The sequence below is a fragment of the Danio rerio genome, chromosome 2, assembly GCF_052040795.2.
Source record: "Danio rerio strain M-AB ecotype USA chromosome 2, GRCz13ab, whole genome shotgun sequence".
NCBI lineage: Eukaryota > Metazoa > Chordata > Actinopteri > Cypriniformes > Danionidae > Danio > Danio rerio.
This window is the reverse complement of record NC_141022.1, coordinates 58420055-58445244: the sequence shown is the minus strand read 5'-3', so window position 1 is coordinate 58445244 and position 25190 is coordinate 58420055. Positions and strand designations below refer to the sequence as shown.

The 25190-nt window shown below is 37.7% G+C and overlaps 1 protein-coding gene across 3 annotated transcripts in view; it reads right to left on the bottom strand.

Annotated features, from left to right (window-relative positions):
* LOC101885373 (potassium/sodium hyperpolarization-activated cyclic nucleotide-gated channel 2) overlaps positions 1-25190 on the bottom strand; it is a 169599-nt gene that overhangs the window by 115413 nt on the left and 28996 nt on the right. For all 3 annotated transcript variants that reach the window (XR_015478971.1, XM_087241430.1, XM_087241429.1), the window contains exon 3: positions 17432-17593. Coding sequence is in view for 2 of the 3 variants with exons in the window: in XM_087241430.1 (XP_087097556.1) it covers positions 17432-17593 (162 nt within the window). In the remaining variant the exon portion in view is untranslated. The remainder of the gene's footprint in view (positions 1-17431; positions 17594-25190) is intronic.

Below are 25190 nucleotides of genomic sequence, written 5' to 3'. Positions count from 1 at the left end.
CATCCATCATGATCCACGTCCTGTAAACACACTCTCAACGGCTGCCAAAAAAAAAAAAACGTTCATGCCTTCAGACGCTGCCAGAAGTTTCCGCATGTGGAGTAAGATCATTAAGATGGATGGACTGCTTTAGAAAGCGGCGAGCAGAAGATGGATGGTGTGTTTCTGTATGCGCTCACTAATGATACGAGTTGTCAAGTACTGGATGTAGACGCTCTCCAGAGGCCAACGTCTATCCCAGCATCCTCTCTGCATTTCATCTGCTTCCTGTGTCCTCTGTGTCTCTGCAGAAACACGCTGCTCCTGCCTGACACATTCAGCTCGGGTTGTCGCGATTGTTCAACTCTGGGTGGCTTTAATTGTACACTGGGCTTAAATTATTCGCCTTTTTTGCGTGTATCAATTACAGCGCAAGTTCACATCGATCTCAAGTGTTATATTACACAGAATGACATGAATTTAAACCCATAAAGGTCATTTAAAGAACAAGTGTCTTGGGTGAGCATGGAACAGGGATCTGTACCGAATGTTTCTCTTTCAGCATTAGCCTCAAAACTCAAACTCAAGAGTTTGGACAACGGTTAAAAAAAGAGAAATGGCGACTATTTTAAGAGTTATGTTGTAACGACGGGGAGTAACACTCACAACAGAAGGTAAGATCCAATATGCAGATTTATTCACAGTAAGGCAAGCAGTGGTCAATACGGGTGCAAACAGCCCTGCTGAAAAATCATGCTTAAACCAGCCTAGGCTGGTTTTAGCTGGTCGACCAGGCTGGTTTTAGAGGGGTTTTGGCCACTTCCAGGCTGGTTTCCAGCCATTTCCAGCCTGGTCTTAGCGGGTCAGGCTGGGAGATGACCAGCTAAAACCAGCTTGACCAGCCTAGCCAAGCTGGGAGTCCAGCCAAAACCAGCTATATCCAGCTTAAACCAGGCTGGTCAAGGTGGTTTTAGCTGGATTTGGCTGGTAATTTTCCAGCCTGCCCAGTAAGACCGGGCTGGAAACCAGCCTGGAAATGGCCCAAACCCCTCTAAAACCAGGCTGGTCAACCAGCTAAAACCAGCCAACCAGCCTAGGCTGGTTTAAGCTGGATTTTTCAGCAGGGAGGTGTGTGAGGACAATCCAGAATCGTCGTCAATTTAACAAGCAAGAGGTCAAAAGGCAGGCGGCAGACAAGGATAACTAAATAAACAAGGCTAGGTTCAAAACACAGGAAAACAAGACAAGGAAAACGCGTTGCAATGCTACTTTACAGTGAACAAGACTCGGCAACATGTGTGTGGAAAAGAGGGGTTTAAATAGTCCAAATAATCATTGTGTGAGTGGCTTCAGCTGTGAAAGTGCAATCAGTGTGGATCTGGAAACAGTTGTGTGTGTGTGGCATGACTGGGGGTTGTAGTCCATAACATGGCAGACATGTAGTTCAATGAGTGTGAATGTTTACCAGCGTCATCTGGTGGTTGTTCGCTGGTGAACATGACATATGTCTTCATGCGGCTGCCATTTTTAAAAGCGAAATTGAGGCTTCAGTAGGAATTAGGGTTGGGCTGATAGACGATGCCATGATCCATCGCAGATGGCCGACAAACTTTACAATGCTGAGTCGGCATCGGGATCCATCACCCCGCCTCACATTTATACTGATGTTTAACTTATTATTTGTGTAATGGATGTCCTTCTGCGTTGTGTTTGTCAGTTTAAATTAAAGGATCCATACAGCAATGTGGTCGAACTTGAGTTTATTCTGGTGTCTCTCTCTGTATCATAAAGCATATAACAGACATCAGTCCAATAAATCTTCACAGCACAGCAATGTCTGTCTGTCGTACGCCATCTCACAAAGTGAGTGCATGAGCACAATAACCATGTTTCAAGAGTTCACACTTAGCTGATGATTGATAGTAAAGCTAGTTTGGCGTGCTGTCCCAGGAGAGAGCCCTGAGCTTATAAGATCCTCGAGCCCTGGGCTCCCTCCCGTTGCAAGGCGAGAGGGGAGTTTGAGCTCAGGTAGATCTCGATGACTCCCCTTCTTGCTTGTTGTAGCTAAGTGTCAGATATGGATGCTGAAAGGTGTACTCAGAGTTTAACTAATGTATTTTGATTGATTGTTTAGGGTGCTTGTTTTTAAACTGTGGGAGGAAACCGGAGGACCCAGGGAAAACCCACTCGACCACGGGGAGAACGAGCAAACTCCGCACAGAAATGCCGTCTAGTTTGGAAAGGAATTAAACCAGGGGCATTCTTGCTGTGAGGCAACAGCGCTAATCGCTGGCCACCGTGACGCCCGTTTGAAAGGAGGGAAAGCAGGGTTGGGTGGGGGGGAGTTCTTCAAGACGAAATTATTGAGACGAGAATAGTCTGGTTATTTATAGTGAGTTAAGGATCGTCTGATTGGATAATCAGTCATTAGCTAAAGTTGGAACAGCTGTGAACAATCATAAGCACGTGATCCTCTCGAAATTTGCTTATAAATAAACTTCACTAAAAATAAATAAAAACAATACATCCCTGCTGAAAAATCCAGCTTAAACCAGCCTAGGCTGGTTGGCTGGTTTTAGCTGGTTGACCAGCTTGGTTTTAGAGGGGTTTTGGCCATTTCCAGGCTGGTTTCCAGCCATTTCCAGCCTGGTCTTAGCTGGTCAGGCTGGGAGATGACCAGCTAAAACTAGCTTGACCAGCCTAGCCAGGCTGGGAGCTCAGCCAAAACCAGCTAAATAAAATAACCAGCTAAATCCAGCTAAGCTGGCTGAGCTCCCAGCCTGGCTAGGCTGGTCATCTCCCAGCCTGACCAGCTAAGACCAGGCTGGAAATGGCTGGAAACCAGCCTGGAAATGGCCAAAACCCCTCTAAAACCAGCCTGGTCGACCAGTTAAAACCAGCCAACCAGCCTAGGCTGGTTAAAGCTGGAATTTTCAGCAGGGATAAAATACATTAAATTGTGATTTGTAACATACCTGTATTATAAAGCATATAACAGACATCAGTTCAATAAATCTTCACAGCACAGCAATGTCTGTTGATCAGTGCACAATTTTTAAACCCATTTGTTCTCATTTTTACAGAAAAAAATGCAGATATGCAACATAAACCTTCTCAAAAATAAATATAAAGTGTCAAGCCGATTTAATTAAAGTCCTAATTTACATTTTACATATACAATTTATATGTAATGAAAATAATAATAATAATAAACATATACAGAATTTAATTTGGACTAGCTATTGTGCTCAATAAACTTAACTTATATGAAACGCTCCACACTCAATTATGATCCAAATCTGTTTCCTTCACAATAATGATACAATAGTTAACCTTACTGAAGATGCTGAATAATCTAAACATCCATATCAATGTAATAATATAGGCATTTATAAGAGGAGCCGAAAAACGCACCTGTCTGTCGGACGCCATCTCACAAAGTGAGCGCGCACCGGAAACTACGTCAGCTATCATCTCGCGCCTACGCGGTCATACTCACTTATAAATACCTATATTATTTTTCACATGGATGTAAAGAGAACACTATCGAAACTTTAAACACTGAAATAAGAAGAATGCAAACTATTGAAGGTAAAGGAAAGTAATTAATTGTTCGTCATGTCCATTTCCTTTAAACCACTTTTCAAAACAAAATACGCTTCCGATAATAAAAAAAGGAACCAATAATCTATTGCAACAACACACACATGCCACATTTGCATGTCATATTAATAGCAATAACGGTCTTTTCATGAGCTGTGTTAAATGTTACATATAGCTGCCGCTTGCACGGCTGACATCATCGTGAGGATTAAATAAAGGATTTTACAGCACACCTCGCGCTTAAAATGTGCAGATTCAGTGGCAAACTGTTCCCTGCAAACTCCGTCCCAAAGACTTTACATTGAATAATTTTAGTAATTTTCATAGAGGACTTGAAGCCACTGGAAGTCTTTTATCCACTCTTGGAAAAGTGTAAATGGTGGATTAACATTCAGCACATGATCACTAATAAGATGTGCCATTATTAGTAACTTTAGGTAAATCTGTCAGTGTTATTTTCATTCTCTCATCTTCAGCGCTTCACATTTTCGCGGTTGTAGCTCCTGTCATCTGAAGGCAGAAGGCATTGACTGAGTGATTGACAGCTGATATTAACCAATCATTCGCGTTCCGTTTTAGAGCAGTGGGCCAATAAGAAGAGCACAAAGGCGGGGCAAGCATTGCAGGCTTTCTTACTTCAGCAAGTTCACATAACAACTGTTTTAATCTGTTCCTGAGCGCTGCGTTTGGCATTTTTAGGTGCAAAGATGCATTCTGCATAAATGTCTCCTAAATCCGCACACGCGGTGAGGATTTTGCTGTGAAAACAATGAAAATGTATGCACTGCAGTGAACTCCAACCGAACTCTCGTCTCCTCCACCAGCTGTGGGAAAAGCCATTAGAACGACACAGATCACAGTGCCTATTCATGCCGCGAACAAAGTGACTGACAGGTGGTCATTTGTTATATTAGCAAAAGTGGATTCCTGGGATTGCCCTGGGCCGTCAAAATAGAGCCCATAAAGTCCCAAAGTGTAGGTTAAACCGTTGTAAGAAATCCTTTGTACCTGTTTCAGTAGGTACAGAGCCTATCTTTATTCATTCATTCATTTTTTTGTCGGCTTAGTCCCTTTATTAATCCGGGGTCGCCACAGCGGAATGAACCGCCAACTTATCCGGCAAGTTTTTATGCAGCGAATGCCCTTCCAGCCGCAACCCATCTCTGGGAAACATCCACACACACATTCACACACACACTCATACACTACGGACAATTTAGCCTACCCAATTCACCTGTACCGCATGTCTTTGGACTGTGGGGGAAACCGGAGCACCCGGAGGAAACCCACGCGAAGGCAGGGAGAACATGCAAACTCCACACAGAAACGCCAACTGAGCCGAGGTTCTTGCTGTGAGGCATCAGCACTACCTACTGCGCCACTGCCTCGCCCCATATCTTTATTAGCATTATAAAATTTGGAAGTGTTGTATTTTGTATTGTTTTTATTGCTCGTTTCTATGGAATGTCTGCAGCAATATGGTGATGCCCAAAACAAATGTCCTGTCAGAGACAATAAAGTTTACTACTTAAGAATGAAATGTGATGTGTTCTTTGGAAGTGTGTACTTGCATTGTGATATTATATTGTCATTCTGGCATTATATAATGTGTGGCAAAATGGTCTTAAAATGGCAATAGTGTCGCTTATCGCAATATATTTTCCTGCAATATATTATATGACAAAAAATAGACATCATGACAGACCTAGACTGATGCACATATTTCAAGTGAGCCTGGGCTGGATATTTCTCTCTCTCTCGTCTCTTTCTCTGACCGTCATCTCTGATTCTCTCTGTCTTCTCCTCATTCTCTGATCTCTGGAGGTACAGCAACCTTAATGCCACTAATGACATCATCACCAACCTTCAGTATCCACGGAGACCGAGCATCGGTTACACAACAACACTCAACACATCAAACAAACGGTTCTGCAAAAACATTCATTTTCATTCAGCTGAGTCCCTTATTTATCATGGGTCACCACAGTGGAATGAACCACCAACTATTCCAGCCAGAGGTCGCGTTAACCGAATATTTTCTGTCATTGACGGATTTTTTTCAGCAGTGACTGAATTGATTGATTGAATTTTGATGGATTATGCTGAGGGGGATGTATTGTAATTTGTAGCTGTAACGTAGACTAAACATTTTCCGTACACAACGATGTTCCGTACAGATGACCTTTTAACGCTAATCTCTGAATAAATACTTACGGGTCGTAGGCAAGCTATATATCTGTGTAATCTTTATTTCTCACTCTTTCAGCCCCAAGCACAACAAAGGTCTTCCTACTATATGTTTCCGAGTAACTTCAGTAAGTTTGCTACGTCCACCTAATGCGCTTGAAAACAGACAGTGGGCAAGCTTAAAGTGCGAGTGTCGCCTGGGAGGGGAGACATTTAAAGCCCCGACAATATGCTTTTGCATTTAATGTATGCATCACACGGTATTACAGTCTTTATGAAGTGAATATTATGTTATCACAAATTGTTAAATACATTATCTTTTGTTGAATAAATGCTTTGAAATGGGGATATTTAAACATCAGTTGAGGGTGATGACCGCATGTCGCAACTCTCCGCCAGAGAGAGCCTGAGAGACAGGCTGCAAACGCTGTTTGGATCCTCTTTGTGCAGTGATGATGTTTATATTCATAAAAGGTCAGTCAAGTTAGTGTTAATGTGCATGAATTTAATGTTTTAATATTTGAAATTGTCATGGTATAATATGATTAAATGATTATGAAGCGATTTTATTTCAAACTTTCATAAAAAAGTTATTAAATATATAATTCACTTCAAGTTAAACACATTAATAGTATATTTTAACACAAGATTTTAATAAGACTTCAAACAATGCCCATTTTTGTCAGTGAATTAAAGTTATGCGCCCTGTACGGAACACTATTTTAGTCGTGTACGGAACACCGTTAATACCTATCATTTTCCGTACACATGCGAAGGCGGTACTTTTCCCATCTTTTCTCAAAAACTACTGGTCCAAAAGACATCAATCAAGATTTGGATCGTGCAATAGGTATTTCCCCAGAGAATGAACACATAAGCATGCTTATCTGGCTTTCAATTACGGAGGAGTGGTCGTTTGAATGTGCTGAATAGCGTAAAGTGTACGGAACATGGTTAGTCTACGTTAATTCCCACTCCTGTCCAGCAGATGGCGACTGCCCTTGTTTTGTCTCCTCTTTGTCACCGCTGCGTACAGTTGCAAAAATCTCACAGCAGCTGAGTGTGAGAAGTTTCTTTAAACGGCCAAATAGTTGCGATATTAATAATAAAGTTGAAAAAAGAGGAAGTGATGCAGTGGACGATGAAGAACAAACAGACAAAAGAAGTAGCCGACAGCTGTTGTTACGGGCCAACCAAGCGGCAACAAGGAGGTCAGGTGGTTTGGAGTGCGTTGTGAGCACCATGCACTACCAAACGCAGAGGGGTGAAGCCGCGCCCCTGGTGCTGAAGGAGCGCATGCTGCAGTATTTTTTCCAGGTGAAACGAGTGCTTGCAGGATCAGGAAATCCCACATTTAGAAAATCCAACAAACTTCAGATCACTTCCTTAGGAGAAATGTTTCCTAACTACAAAACGCTGGCTGAAGTTGCGCTACTCAGACAGCCGGTAGTAATCGGCCCAAGCTCGGCTGCCCTTCGGTGCCTCCGGCTCCAACTCGGCATTGGCGAGTGTTATCCAGGCCGAGTATGGCCCGCAGCTTGCTCTCGCACATGCGTTTGTGATGCGGCTGTAAAGCCTGGCTTGATTCCTGTTAACCATATCTTGCCCGAGACTGTCTGTAGAGTCCGGGCCGCTTCTGGCAAGGACTCTCCAGTGTGGCAGCAGAACGCGGCTTCAGCCTCCAGAACAAATTTAAAACTGTCACGAGAAGTCGACTTTCCAAGGCAAAGACACAGAATTTAATGATAACTGCCTCTGCATCAGTCTCTCCTGACGCGCTTGATTACGCACAGGCAAGCACCCAGTTCAGGTTGACGCAGGAGGAGGATATCAGTTAAGGCAGATATGAGTTATTGTTCATTTGTCAAATAAATAAATGAATAATTTAGCCTATATGCTCGTCGTACAAGTTCATTATCAAAATATGAATGAAAAAAGCAATTAAAAAATATTAAAATTAATTGACGGTCAATAACAGGTTATGACGGAATTTTTACAACCCTCTCCGTCAAAATGACGGACAATGACAAAGTCTAACGTGACCTCTGATTCCAGCATATGTTTTACGCAGCCGATGCCCTTCCAGCCGTGACCCAGTACTGGGATACACAACCCAAGCTCATTCTGAAAACGTAGTCTCGCGGACGTTTCTGGAGACAGCGGAATACGTCCCGGGAGGTACGTACGGCTGAATTAATTTTTTTCCAAGCGAACGCTGCGGGGCGGTGTGACGCTGTTCCCCGCTGCAACCTGTTTGTCCACTCAGCTCACCGTGTATTGGCCGGTCGCGCAGTCAATCATCCGGTCAGTCGGACAGCGGCCTCTGGTGGGTTCACGCGAGAACAGCGCGGGAGCGAACTGCACTTTAGCATGTTTTTTTTAGATTTTACCACATTCTCACCCTGTTATTTACTTGTTTATTTTATTTTTTGGATTCTGTTTTTGTCTTACCTGCTCTCTGGAACCGTTCTTCACCACACTCGAACCCCTTCGTCGTGGTCAACTCGTCTCTGTGTCTTAAGTATGACGATGTATATGCAGCTAACGGGGCAAATTGGTTACAGCGGGTAAGCCGTCCATACGGAGGTAAGTGGTCAGCTGGTAAGCGCGAAAAGGAACAGCGTCATGTAGCAATCGTTTAAAAAATGAAATGCAGCCATACGTACTTCTGGCTGCATAATTCACAGTCTCCAGAAATGTATATTGGGCTACGTTTTCAGTCGGAGCCTGTGTTGGAATTGCGTACGTCACAGTGTGATTGATGGTGAGCACTTTGAAATAAGTAGCTGGTAACTAGCATGACACAGGTCTCATCTGGTGTCAATGTGACATTTTATTCAAAACTATCTACTTTTTCATTTAGAAGTTGCATTTCTTAACTAAACCAACAACAACACGTTTGGAGCCTACAGAAATGAGAAAAACGAGACAAGAGAGACCTTTAAACACACATTCTGTCATGTTATTGGAGGAACATCTATACTGAACTTTGAGAAATCCTTGCCAGAACTTTCTGAGAATCTTCCCTGTCAGCCAAGTGCAAACTTGTCTGATATTTAAGAAACTCAACCCTTTAAGACTCACTATTGCATGAAAGAATATACTGGAGTGAATAAACAACAACCAACCATTCATTTCAGTGTGTTTTCTTTCTCAAATCAGCAGTGTGCGAGTGTATTTGTGTGTCCGTCTAGTTGTCTGTCTGTCTGTGTTTGTGTGTGAGTCTGTGTGGTGTCTGGCCCTCTAAACAGGTTCTTTCATGTCTGTTCGAGAGATGTACAAAGAGCACAGCTGCTTTGGCACATCTCTAAACCTGAACGTTTACACACACACACACACACTTTTATCTCCACCGCCATCCTCCCGTCTCATCTCAGCCACACCAAACAGCCCAGAACCCAACAACAACACACTCTTACACACAGTTTCATCACACACTTCAACAGAGCCAAGCTGTATCAACCTACATAATATACAATGATATAAGACAAGACGACAGGAAAACCTGGGAAAATCACTCAATCCAGGGGAAACTCTCTGATGAATTCTGCACTGATCTCTGTCACAGGTTTCATATCTTATTTACTGGAGCGATGAGAGTCTGCCACTTCTCTGATGCTCCTCCAGAGAAGAAGACTTCAGTAATCTCTAATCATTCGTGTCTTCTTTTCAGCTCAGCAGCGTCTCAGACAGTGCTCAGAGATGCTTAACATCAAAATGCTTTATTTATTTATTCACTTTTAAAAAATCTAAACGTTTTAAAACAAAACTGCACAAAGAATTGTGTAGAACTGACTTTTTCAACACTTTTTTTTTTCTTAATTTTATTAATAATCATGAAAAAGGCTGGTAACATCCCAGTTAGCAAAGAACTCTGGCCCAGATTTGGCATAAATCTGGCACAGCAGGCATTCAGCTGGCACTGGCGTACAGCTTGTGGGCCAAACATCAAGGCGGCACCGTCCTTAAAGGGTCATGAAACACCAAAACACATGTTTTGAGCTGTTGACAGTTGTATATGTGTCCCACACTGCTAAAAACACTATTAGGACACCTATATTTCACTAAAAAGTGAACATTGGTTGTTTTTGCGTTTTTTCGGGCAAATTTGTACTTCCAGTTTGAAACAAATTTTTGAAGCTGCGTCACGGCCATGAGATCTTAGCTAATTTCCAGCGTATAGACGGGACGTCTGTACCTGGGAGTACCTTATGACGTCTCTGAGTGTGCTGCATTAATGCATGAGTAAGACTTAGTTCAAAACAATCAGCGCGCTCTACTATGTATGCGGTGCAACTTCATTAATATGCATGATAGCTTCGAAGACTGTTTTTACCTGTTACAGTGTTCAGACGGCAGAGAGACGTACTGTTGTATTGCCAAGCGGGAGAAGAAGAACTGTTTGGAAATACGGGTCGTCAGTGTTGCGTTTATAATGTGCTGCAGTGAAGGTTTTGTTTTCATTTTCCCGCTATGAGAGCGCAGCTGGAATCACGTGTGGACTACAGTGCACGCAACGCTCAACAGAAATACATGTCTCAGGAACATTGCTTACTCGAGGGCTGGAAATAGTACAATCCGGATTTGCCTCTCGTCTCCTTTTAATAAAGACGCGGCTCCAGTTGGTGTTGATTGTCCTGTCTCTACAGATTTGATAAATGTGTGATCAGTGGTCTTTGTTTGTTTATTCACAGGCAAAGCTAGTTCTTATTGTCAGCAGTACTCTTTCAGTGTTTAAAGATGGACCTTGGTCAAATGATTTCCAAGTTTAAAAAGTTTACAGTACGTTAATATCACTACAATATTATCGACTGAAAATCTGCTGTAAATGCTGCTCTCTGAGTGTAAACGTGTAAGCACCACAATCAAACTTACCGTCGTGGATGATTTTCGGCGCATTTTGTGACAGGAATAACACACACAGCTTTCTCACGCTACCTACCGATTGCATGTAAGTTACAGAGAAATGTGGAGGGTTTTTTTTTTCTCTCGTTCGCCGTGCGGTAACAAACATTGCATGAAAAATACACGCTTCCAGCAATTTCTCGAATGAAATATCTTGTTTGTCAAGAGGGGCATGAAAGAAATTCCTGAATGAAAGAGCCAAACTGCAGTTAAAGTCCACCATTTAATAATTTGACAAATAATTCGTATACTGATGTCCATGTAAACACAGTCACTATCTTTCTATTCTGCATCTGTGTGTTTGTTTTGTCTCTGTGAAAATCAGCGCGTGGCCAAATTGACACTCCCATTTTTATGCAATTTTTTACAGACTACTCCCTTTTCCCTCCTCCGACACTCCCCCCTAAACAGAGCTGGACACGCCCACTTTCCTGACTTTTACCAAAGTAGAGGTGTGAAAAAACCCTGCTGAAGCAAGGGGATTTCATGGCCCTTTAAGACAGCACACAATACTTGAGCCAGATGTAAAATGTAGTATTTGGCCCAGATGTTAATAATTGATATGTGGGCCATCTATGTTTGTCTTGTCTTGACCCACATTTAAAATGCATTTTTGTTATTTTTAAATAAAGGGAAAAAAAATCTACCAATTAGGTCGCTTCAAGAAAAAGCACATCCATAGTGTGCCTTAACGAATGGTTTATCAATTTTATTGCAGTTGTGACACACCAACATATTTGGCCCAGTACATGCTCAGTTATAGGTTAATAACTTGGCTGAAACTTGGCCCACATATGGTCCATGCTTGGCCCTTGTCTGGAAGCCAGACTTGGTCCAGTTATGCACCGCAATTCACTGCAGCATGTGGGCCAAGCAAAAGCTGATTGTGTGGGCCAGATCTGGGCCAAAGAATTTCTTGTTGTGAGGCCACAGTGCTAACCATTGAGCCACAAAAATCAACATATTTTCTTTTAAAATATAATCCAATTAACCTTATTATAATATAAAATATAAAATGTATATGTATATATATATATATATATATATATATATATATATATATATATATATATATATATATATATATATATATATATATATATATATAAAAATAAATTTTATATTTATATATATTTATAATTATTTATACAAATTATATTATAAATTATATTTATATTATAATAAATAAATAAATTATAAATTATATTATAAATTATATATTATAAATATTATATATATATATAATATTTTAAATATTATATATATATATATATATATTTTATATATTATATAATATATATTTATTTATATATATTTAGATATAAATTTTATATTTATATATATATATATTATATATATATATATGTATATATATATATATATATATATATATACATATATATTTTAAATATTATAAATTATATAATTATTTATATAAATTATATTATAAATCATATTTATATTATAATAAATAAATAAATTATAAATTATATTATAAATTATATATTATAAATATTATATATATATAATATTTTAAATATTATATATATATATAATATATATATATATATATATATATATATATATATATATATATATATATATATATTATATATATATTATATAATATATATATATAATATATATATATATATATATATATATATATATATATATATACATATATATTATATATATTATATATATATTATATAATATATATATAATATATATATATATATATATATATATATATATATATATTTATATATATATATATATATTTATATATATATATATATATATATATATATATATATAAATAAATAAATATATATATATATATATATATATATATATATATATATATATATATATATATATATATATATATATATATATATATATATATTTTTTTTTTTTTTTTTTTTTTTTTTTTTTTTTTTACATTTCACTGTATTGTATTACTGTATAACCAATTATGACATGCTGGTAACAGCTGAAAGTAAAGTTTATTTTAGGTTACAAAGTAAATTTTTTCACTTGCTTATTTGTTATTTACTCTAAAATACTATTATTAGGCAGCACAGTGGTGCAATGGGTAACACAATCACCTCACAGCAAGAAGGTCACTGGTTTAAACCCTGGCTGGGTCAGTTGACGTTTCTTTGTGGAGTTTGCATGTTCTTCCAGTATCCGTGTGGGTTTCCTCCGGGTGCTCCAGTTTCCACCACAAGTCCAAAAATGTGGTAGGCTAAATTGTCCGTATTGTATGTGTGTAAATGAGAGTGTATGGGTGTTTCCCAGTGATGGGTTGCAGCTAAAAGGGCATCCGTTATGTATATACCCTGGATAAGTTGGTTGTTCATTTCGCTGTGGCGACCGCAGATTAATAAAGGTACTAAGCAGAAAAGAAAATGAATGAATGAATGGATGCCCTTTCAGCAGCGAGCCAGTACTGGGAAACACCCATACACTCTCACATTGACATTTACACAAATACATTATGGCCAATTTAGTTTATTTAATCCACCTATAGCGCATGTGTTTGGATTTTGGGGGAAACCGGACCACTCGGAGGAAACCCACACCAACATGAGGAAAACATGCAAACTCCACACAGAAATGTTAAATGGTCCAGCCGGAACTCAAACCAGCGACCTTCTTGCTGTGAGGCGACAGTGCTAACCACTGAGCCACTTTGTCACATAAATTAGTACTATGATCTTTAATCAAATGAACATTTTTATATTAGTCAATAATATTATTGAAACAAATTTAAAAACTGAATAAATATAAGTTTACACACATTTACACAAGTAAATAAATAGACTCAATGATGGGCTAAAAATCTGCGGAAATCTGTGGATTTCTGCATGCGCAGAATCCGTGTGGCCTTTGCTATGGGTTTCCATTCTAACATAAAGCAAATCTCTTCTAAGTTTTCAAAAATAAAAATCCCAAATGCAAATTAGGAGCATTTCCATCAAGTTTCTAAGAGTGGCTGATCATGGTATTGGTAGCCTAGCAACAAACAGTAAACATAACAAGCATATCCGCTTGTTAAGTGTGACGTCACGCGAAGCGGCTTCCGGGTCCAAGCGCTCTATTCAACTGAATGGGGAGACTCATGAAATGGTAATAATAAACATTTACAAAGCGATTTAATACTTTCGAAAATCACGATCGCAGTATAAATGTCCATGCCTAATATCCGATGCCCAGAAAGTGATTAATTTTTTATAAATTGCTAAATTTTTGGTATTTGTTATGCAGCAAGCCCAGAGATTGTTGTGTACATTATGATTTTTTATTAAATTAACTTTAATGTGTGATAGGAATAAAACGTGATCATAAACGAATGATTTCTCCACTCAAATGAGGGGCGGCTTGGATGCGGAAACAGTATTACATACGTCACAAACACGTCACCACTTAACAAGCGGATTTAGTCACATGGGTATAATGTTTATTCCCTCAGAGCTCATTTAGAAAAAGCATTTTCATCTCAAATGATTCACATTATCCCTTTTTCGCACAGCCTCAAAACCACCTCAAGCCAGCGTAAAAACAAGATTGTTATTTAAAATTTGGCACCTCAATCATGTTTCTCATGTGATACCTCAAAATGCATATCAACACAGGCTGATGAAAACCCAGCTTATATTAACCTTGGGATTTATTCATTTTCCTTGGGCTTAGTCTTTTTATTCACCTGGGGTCACCGCAGGGGAATGAACCGCCAACCTATCCAGCATATGCTTTACACAGCGGATGCACTTCCAGCTGCAACCCATCACTGGGAAACACCCATACACTCTCGCATTCACACGCATACTGTACACTACGCCCAATTTAGTTTAGTTAATTCCCCTATAGCGCATATCTTTGGACTGTGGGGGAAAACCGGAGCACCCTGACGAAACCCACCCCAACACGGGGAGAACATACAAACTCCACACAGAAATGCCAACTGGCAAAGCGGGGACTCCAACCAGCGACCTTCTTGCTGTCAGTCGACAGTGCTAACCACTGATCCACCATGCCGCTACCCCAATGCTTTTCATCAATTTCATAATGAAACAATAAACATTATTAGACATTATTACACTCTAGGAGACAGCCTCCAACTGGGAATTTTCATTTAGCTGGTCAATGTCTATCAGCTAATATTAGCGAATAGATTCTGGTTAATATGATTCAGTTTCATTCAATTCGATTACCACACTTGGATATTGGCTTTGTGAGCAGTTTTTGTAATGTTAGCATTGCGGGGTGCTGTATCGTTCCACGCCACACGCTGAGACCCGAGTCTGCATCCAGACATCTTTTCTAATGTACATTTGATGTCAGAATTATTAGCCCTCCAGAATTATTAGCAACCCTGTATATTTTGTCCCCAATTTAGGTTTAACGGATTGATTTTTTTAACACATTTCTAATTATAGTTTTAATAACTCATTTCTAATAACTGATTTATTTTATCTTTGCCATGATGATAGTAAATAATATTTGACTAGCTATTTTTCAAGATGCTAGTATTCAGCTTAAAGTGACATTTAAAGGCTTAACCAGGTTAATTAAGGTAACTAAAATAAGGCCATTAGGCAAGTTTTTTCAATTCAATTCAGCTTTATTTGTATAGCGCTTTTACAATGTAGATTGTGTCAAAGCAGCTTCACATAAATGGTCATAGTAACTGGAACAGTGTGGTTCAGGTTTTAGTGTTTAAGTTCAGTTCAGTTCAGTTTAGCTCAGTTCAGTGTGATTTAATCATTACTGAGAGTTCAAACACTGAAGAGCAAATTCATCGATGCGTAGCTCTACCAATCCTGAACCATGCAAGGCAGTGGTGACAGCGGAGAGGGAAAAAAAACTTCACCTGATGAGAGTGAAGAAAAAAAACCTTGAGGGAACCAGACTCAGTTGGGCACGACCATTTTAATTTCTCCGCTGGCCAAAAGTCTTGTGCAGAGCTTCATTCGCCGTGGTTTAGGCTGGAAGATGGCCTCAGCGAAGACTCGTCTGTCCCTGGAGCGTCACTGGAATCAGACTGATGTTCTCCACTCCCCACGACCATCAGCGCAGCAGCAGCTCAGGATATGGCCTGGTCCCGGATAAAGGTACTGAAGGCACTGTTATTCAGTTACTGGCAAGTAACTGAATAACAGTGCTTTGTTGTATAAACAATCGAAAACAAGTATAGCTTAAGGGGGCTAATAATATTGACCTTAAAATAAATTTAAAAAAAATTAAACTGCTTTTATTCTAGCCGAAATAAAACAATAAAGACTTACTCCAGAAGAAAAAATATTATAGGAAATACTGTAAAAAAATTCCTCGCTCTGTTAAACATCATTTGGAAAATATTTTTAAAAGTTAATTCACAGGAGGGCGAATAGTTCTGACTTCAGTTCTGACTTCAGCTTCATAGTAAGTAAGTAAAGTTTATTTATAAAGCACATTCACTTCAGTTTGGCACTGACCAAAGTGCTGAACAAAAACCATAGCACACACTCTAAAAGAGTAAAAATAACAATAAAAGTAATAATAGGAATAAAAGTATTACAGCAACAACCACAATAAAGATTAAAAGCCTGGGAATGCAATAGAATAAAAATGTGTCTTAAGTCTGGACTTAAAAATAGAGAGAGAAGAAGCACTCGTAATATCCGGTGGCAGCTGGTTCCACAAACGAGGAGCAGCGACTGCAAAGGCTCTATCTCCTTTCAATTTAAGTCGTGACCAAGGAATTTGCAGTAAAATTTTATTTGAGGACCTAAGAGACAGAGAAGTTGACTGTAAGTTAATCAGCTCTGATATATAAGAAGATGCTTGCCCATTCAGTGCTTTAAAAACAATAAGTATCTTAAACTGAATTCTAACAGTTTAACAAGAAGCCAATGAAGGGATGCTAAAACTGGTGAGATATGAACATGTCTTTTGGTGCCTGTTAAAAGTCTAGCTGCCGCATTTTAAACCAACTGCCAACAACCAAGCGTGCCAATGAGGATTGAGGGAGACCAACATATAAGGAATGGCAATAGTCTAGGCGGGACGTGAAAAAAGCATGTATGAACTTTTCCAGATCTTGAAAGGAAAGAATGGATTTGAGTCTGGAGATGATCCTCAGCTGATAATAACTATTCTTAACCACTGAGCTAATTTGTTTTTCTAGACAAAGCTCAGAATCAAAGAAAACTCCTAGATTTTTTACTTGCGATTTAACATACGGTGTAAGACTTCCCAAGCCCCCAATATAAGACATTCTTGTTTTTGAGGGGCTTAAGAGAATAACCTCAGTTTTGTCATTATTAAGTTGAAGGAAGTTTTTCGCCATACAACATTTAATATCCTCAAGACAATTAATTAGAGACTGCAGGGAGTTCTGAGATTTTAAGGGAACGTACACCTTAGAGTCATCTGCATAAAAATCAAAAGAGATGTTGTGTTTCCTTATAATATTACCAAGAGGAAGCATATATAAATTGAAGAGCATTGGACCCAGAATAGAGCCCTGGGGGACACCACACAGAAGAGGGGCAGATGTTGCCATAAATTGGCCAACAGAAACTGAAAAATACCTGGATTTCAGATATGACTGAAACCATTGAAGTGCTGAACCCTTTATGCCCACCCAATGTTCCAGACGTGACAGAAGGTTGGTATGATCAACTGTATCAAAAGCAGAGCTCAGATCCAGTAAAACCAAAACTGCATTTTTTTTCATGTGCAAGTAAAAAAATGAAGAGCTTACCACCATCTTGTTGAGGGAAACCCAGCAGTCGGAGGGGAAATCTTGCAGCATGGGCACCAGAAACTGCAGACACCCGTCCCAGTGACACAGCAGCAGCATCATGGCGATGAGGTTGAAGATCCGCATCACTGCACTGGCCAGGTCATAGGTCATGTGGAAGATCTGGCAAACACAACACATCATTTAAACACCTTTCTGAATGTCACATGTGTAATGATATACATAAAACTGAACTAATGTGGGTATTTTAGCAAAACTGTCGAAATTAGCGATTGCTTTTGAAAAATTTTAAAGAGCAGAAAATTCTAACTATATACACACACACATGCATACACACTCACTGGCCACTTTATTAGGTACACCTGTTTGACTGCTTGTTAACGCAAATTTCTAATTAGCCAATCACATGGCAGCAACTCAGTGCATTTAGGCGTGTAGACATGGTCAAAAAAATCTACTGCAGTTCAAACCAAGCATCAGAATGGGGAAGAAAGTTGATTTAAGTGACTTTGAACGTGGCATGGTTGTTGGTGCCAGACGGGCTGGTCTGAGTATTTCAGAAACTGCTGATCTACTGGGATTTTCACGCACAACCAGCTCTAGGGTTTACAGAGAATGGTTTGATGGAAAGACAATAGTAACTCAAATAACCACTTGATACAACCGAGAAGAGCATCTCTGAACACACATCACCACGTCCAACCTTGAGGCGAATGGGCCACAGCAGCAGCAGCAAACTGGACAATAGAAGATTGGAGAAACGTTGCCTGGTCTGATAAGTCTCAATTTCTGCTGCAACATTCAGTTGGTAGGGCAGAATTTGACGTCAACAACATGAAAGCATATATCCATCCTGCCTTGTATCAACGGTTTAGGCTGGTGATGGTGGCGTATTATATTTTCTTGGCACACTTTGGGCCCATTAGTACCAACTCCGCATAGTGTCAATGCCACAGCTCAGACTGGTTTCTTGAACATGACAATGAGTTCACTGTACTCAAATGGCCTCCACAATCACCAGATCTTAATCCAATAGAGCACCTTTGGGTTGTGGCGGAACAGGAGATTCGCTAAATTTTTCACTAGAATTAGATTAGTTTGTTAAATTCTAGTAGTCATAAATTATGTGTAAACAAAATTATTAGCTATTTATATTTCATATTATGTTTTATTCCAGCCAAACTAAAGGAAATAATATAATAGCACATACTGTGAAAGATTTCCTTGCACTGTTAAACATAAATAAAAAAATGAATAAATAAATAAATAAATAAATAAATGAAAAATAAATAAATAAATAAATAAATAAACAAATGAATAAATAAATAAATAAATAAATAGATAAATAAATGAATAAATAAATAAATAAATGCATAAATACATAAATCAAAAAATAAATAAATAAATAAACAAATAAATAAAAAAATGAATAAATAAACAAATGAATAAATGAATAAATAAAATAAAAATAATAATAAATAAATAAATAAATAAATCAATAAATAAACTAGTGCCAGATAAGCTTTTGTGGTTTCTTTTCTTTTTTTAAGTAAATGGCAGCAGTGGCGGTGGTGATCATTTAACTAGGAGCCAGTTCAAACTACTAAGCATCCAAAAAGTCCTCTATATGGAGAAAAATCCCGCAAGTTTCCCTCAAAAATATTCAGTTCTTTGCAACTGAAGAAATAGGATATCCTCAAGTATAAGCCAGTGAGTAAATTATTAAGTAAACTTATCAACTAATCAATGAGTTTTTCATGTTTCTGGTTCTAGCTGATTTTGCTAAATAATAATAATAATTGAATATTAATAGCCCATTCACCAGCACTGATGTCCCAACACCCGTCATCTCCTGGATAGAGATCCGGGATCAGTGAAGGCTTCTGTATTGATCGTCTCTCAGTAGAAACACTGAGTTAGAGCCGGAAAACCCAACATGATTAATGATCCGCATTGAGCTTCTTCCACATCTGATGACCAGCAGACTCTGGACATTTGTTCCTACTCACAGCGGCCCATCAGTCAGAGCTCAAATTCACGGCTGACAACACTCCATAAATCACACCAAACTAAACTACACTCAACATAGAAGATTCCCATTAGCACTGATGGAGATAATAATGAAAATATAGTTCTGAAAATACTTGGGTTTCCTCCAGGTGCTCTGGTTTACTCCACAGTCCAAACACATGCACTATAGGTGAATTGAATAAACTAAATTGACCGTAGTGTTTAAGTGTGTGTGCGCATGTGTGTATGTGTGTATGAATGTTTCCCAGTACTGGGTTGCAGCTGGAAGGGCATCCGCTACGTAAAACAAATGTTAAAAAAGGTATAGCATTTACTTGAATTAGAGGTATCACTTTATAATAACGGCACACTATGAATCATTTATTAAGCATTAGCAAATAGTTAATTAACTGTTCGTAAAGCATTAACTTAACATTAATACTAATAATGTTAGTAAGTAGTTAAAAAAATACAACCACAAATGCAGTATTCTTGACATATAAGCATATGTATAATGTATAATCTTGATTGTGTTTTTGTATTTTGTTAATGATTGATTTTTTATTGCTAATTTAACTATTGATTTATTTACAAAGCAGTTATTTAAGAATAGTTGATGGTTTTACAAGATCCATCAGAATGCATAAGTAAATTATTAATAAGCTATTCAAATTAACATATATATATATATACACATACACACACATATATATACACATACACACACACACACATATATATATATATATATATATATATATATATATATATATATATATATATATATATACAGTTAACTGTACATCATTTAGTTTGGTGACCTAATCTAGTGTCTATGTTATGCTTTGTAAATGCGTATCTATTTTTTTTATATAAAATAATATTATATATATATATTACCCCCCCCCCCCCTCCCCTGTTTAGACCCTAATTTCTGTTTAACGGAATGAAGATTTCTTCAACACATTTTTAAACATAATACTTTTAATAACTCATTTCTAATAACGGATTTATTTTATATTTGCGCTGATGACAGTAAATAATATTTGACTAGATATTTTTCAAGACATTTCTATACAGCTTAAAGTGACAATTAAGGGCTCAAATAGGTTAACTAGGCAGGTTAGGGTAATTAGGCAATTATTGTTTAATGATGGTTTGTTCTGTAGACTACTAAAAAAGAATATAGCTTAAAGGGGCTAATAACTTTGACCTTAAAATGGGATAAAAAATTAAAACCAGCTTTTATTCTACCCGTAATAAAACAAATAAGACTTTCTCCAGGCGAAAATATATTATCAGACATACTGTGAAAATTTCCTTGCTCTGTTAAACATAATTTGGGAAATATATAAAAAAGAAAGAAAAAAATCAAAGGTGGCTAATAATTCTGACTTCAACTGTATATATATATATATAGTTGAAGTCAGTTGAAGCCAGAATTATTAGCCACCTTTGATTTTTTCTTTCTTTTATATTTTTTTTATATATTTATATTTTTTTATATATATATATATATTTTTTTTTTTTTTTTTTGTCCAAATATTTCAATTGTATTTAAGATGTTTATCCAAACATATGTTTTTTAATATTTGGAAAAATGTTTAAAATAAATAACAAAATAATTTGAAAACTTTTATAACATTATGAAAATCTGCATTTCGTCACCTTAGAAGTATATGGTTCTATCTGCAATTACCGTAAAAAAATTTTTTTTTTACTCCAATTTGCAAATATAAGAGAACTGATAATTTACATTTAGAGTTCATTGAGGGTCTCTGTCATGTTAATGTATGAAAGAATTGTTACACACATATTGATTGCTATATAGAATGCCAAAACTTTGAAGCTCAATATCTCAAAATCATTCAGAACGCAAAGAGAAGCCTATAATTCCAAGGTGACGATTTTTCATTTGTCGAACATAAAATATATCCACTATTTTTCAAAATAATATATTAATAATATATTTTACAATTATCCCAAATGTTTGGCTTTTAGGGTGACACGGTGGCTCAGTGGTTAGTACTGTCGTTACACAGCAAGAAGGTTGCTGGTTCGAGTCCCGGCATGGCTAGTTGTCATTTCTGTCCGCAGTTTGCATGTTTTCCCTCATGTCCATTGGTTTCCTCCGGGTCCTCCAGTTTCCCCCACAGTCCAAACACATGCGCTATATGTGAATTGATTAACTAAATTGGCCGTATTGTATTAGTGTGTGTGAATGAGTGTGTGTAAATGTTTCCCAGTACTGATTTAAAGCTGGAAGGGCATCCGCTGTGTTAAAACATAAGCTTGATAAGTTGACGGTTCATTCCACTGTGGCGTACCCTGATGAATAAAGGGACTAAGCTGAAGGAAAATGAATGAATGAATGTTTGGCTTCTAGCTTTTAATGTTTACAAAAAAAACATGTCTCTCCCCACCACTGACCATTTAATTTATGATTAGCATATTGATTCTGAAGACGTGACACTAAAGACTAAAAAACAGCAGTGAAAATTCATATACAAAAATAAAATCACATTTAAAATATACAAAAATATAAATCCGCACCTTTTAGGTGTAATAATATATCACAACATTGCTAGTTTTACTCTATTAAGCAAATAAATGCAGCCTTGACAAGCTTTAAAAGCCGATTTTACCTGAATTAATCCTGTGCATTAAATGAACAATAGAGCCACTCGTTTTCCTTTATGTCCTATTACAAAAAGAACACAAAAGCATCTACGTCAAAAGCCTTGAGTTGAACTGTTTGTGTTGCACTCGCTCATGTTCAACATTGTGCTTTTGCTTTGTCAGGGATTCACATGATGATTTGTTGCTTCTCTCCGCTTCCAGAACAAACACTGAATTAAAAGACTGACTCTCATTTGGATCCTGTGTCTGGTTTCTGCGAGGACAGCTGGGATTTGCTGGAGCACAGAAAAGCTTTACTTCCTGTAGAGCAGGAAACAGAGCTCAGTGCCGGAGGTTTACAGTCCTGCTGCAGAGCTTGCGTGCAGAAAAAAATAAAACTAATTCAATTTAGTGATGTTTAACTTAATTTATTTGTTTAAAATCAGCCCAAATAAATAGTGTGCAACAACCTAAAAAAATTATTCAAAGATGATTCCTTGGATTTGCTCAATTTTTTATGTTAAGTGGCTGTAAACAATGTATTTGTGTTGAATTTAAACAAACCAATTAAGTTGAACATTATTCAATTTAATTTGTTTGTTTAAATTCAACACAAATACAGTGTTTGCAACCATTCTGCATGCAACACTTTTTTTTAGTAGTTACCTTAAAAAAATCTAGTAAATCCATTCATTCATCTATTCATTAAGCTAAGTCCCCTGGTTATTAGGGGTCACCACATCAGAATGAACCGCCAACTATTTCAGCATATGTTTAATGCAGTGGATGTCCTTCCAGCTGCAACACAGTACTGGGAAACATCCATACAGACTCATTCAATTCCCTTATAGCACATGTGTTTGGACTGTGGGGAAAACCGGACCACCCAGAGGAAACCCACACCAACACAGGGAGAACATGCAAACTCCACACAGAAATACCAACTGATCCAGCTGGGACTCAAACCAGCGACGTTCTTGCTATGAAGCAACAAATCATTAAACACGACCCATAAAGAAAAGAAATGATACTATCCAGTTTTTTACAAAAAAAAATGATAATAACTACCAAACAATAAAATCGACAAAAATATATAGAAAAAGTTGTGATTGTTTTGCACATCATGTTAGGAAAGTACAGCGATGTGATCAGCAGTAAATCTCCTCCAGAAGGCCAGATTTACATGCGCGGGAATCGCAAGGAACAATCAAATTCGACTCGAAAAAAAACTCAAGAAATATGAAAGATCCTTATAGGATAACCAGAGGATTAAACTGCTTTCATTTGATTTAACGGGATTAACAAACCGATGACTATGTAAACATATGATTTACCAGAGTTCTAATTATATGAATATATAGTTGAAGTCAGAATTAGTAGCCCCCGCGTTTAGCCCCCAATTTCTGCTTAACTGAGAGATTCTTTGATCACATTTCTAAACATTATAGTTTCTAATAATTGATTTATTTTATCTTTGCCATGATGACAGTACATATTATTTGACTAGATATTTTTTCTTAAAGTGACATGTGAAGGCTTAACTAGGTTAATTAGGTTGGCTAGGCAGGTTATTGGAGGACTAATAGTTCTGACTTCAACTATATATATATATATATATATATATATATATATATATATATATATATATATATATATATATATATATATATATATAAATACACTACCTGACAAAAGTATTTTCGCCTATCCAAGTTTTAACAACAATGTATAATAGGCTTCTAGATTACGCTTATTTGACCAAAGTAAAATATGATCATGCCTTGATTTTTAGAGATTTCATTAGGACAGTAAGGTCTGACTTTGCTTAGACAAAAGTCTCGTCACTGAACAGAAATAATGTCCAGTATAGAATATAAAGTCCTGCTGCAGTGGAGACAGAATGAATATTGTGTCTGACTCCATCATAAGCTTGGAGGACTGCATCCATACATCTCTGACATGACTCAAATCACTGATTAATAAAGTCATCTGGAATGGCAAAGAAAGAGTTCTTGCAGGACTCCCAGAGTTCATCAAGACTCTTTGATGAACTCTTCAATGCCTCCTCCATCTTCAATGCCTCTTCCATCTTACCTAAGATATGCTCAATAATGTTCATGTCTGGTGACTGGGCTGGCCAATCCTTGAGCACCTTCACCTTCTTTGCTTTCAGGAGCTTTGATGTGGAGGCTGAAGTATGAGAAGGAGCGCTATCCTGCTGGAGAATTGTCCCTCTCCTGTGGTTTGTAATGTAATGCGCAGCACAAATGTCTTGATACCTCAGGCTGTTAATGTTGATCATTCACTCTGCAAATCTCTTGCACGCCCCCATACTGAATGTAACCCCTAACCATGGTTTTTCCTTCACCAAACTCTGATTTCTGTAAGAATCATGGGTCAATGCAGGTTCCAGTAGGTCTTCTGCAGTATTTGTGATGATTGGGATGCAGCTCAACAGATGATTCATCAGAAAACATTCTGCCACTTTTCCAAATGATCAACTAAAAGTCAAGGTATTATTTGCTGCTCTTACAACTGGGATCAAGACAAGACTTTTGTCAGGTAGTTTACATATACAATTTGTGTATTTCATGAAAAATAGACTGCAGCAAAATAAATTGTCAGAGCTAAGGATGAAATCCTAAAACCGCCCCTCCAATAGATTCACATTATGCAAATTAGATGCAAATCTATGGAGGTATGTTCAGGAAGCAAGACTGTAAATACTGACGTCTCATTTCTCAGCTTCCATTCTCTCTTTCAGGAGACAATAAGTCCAATCATCCTGCACTTTGAGAGATATTTCCACAAATAACTTGTTCTCTCTCTTCACAGAAACCGAAACAGTGACCTGAAGGAGCTACAATGAAAGTCAAGGCTTCTGCTTGTTCTTAATGAGCCTGTTTTTATGCTGATGTAGGAAAACGGAAACATTTGTACACTCAGGCGAGGCTAAAGTGTCTAGATAACTGGTTTTGTATGAGGAGGTGGTTTGCAGGAGCGCTGCGCTTTGTGTTTGGAGATGACGTCTGCGTTCTCGCTAGAGCGTGTGGTGAATGCAGACGCTCTCGTACTTTCAGGGAACATTGTGTCTCACCTTTACTGCGGTATTTTACAGGAGCCCAACAGA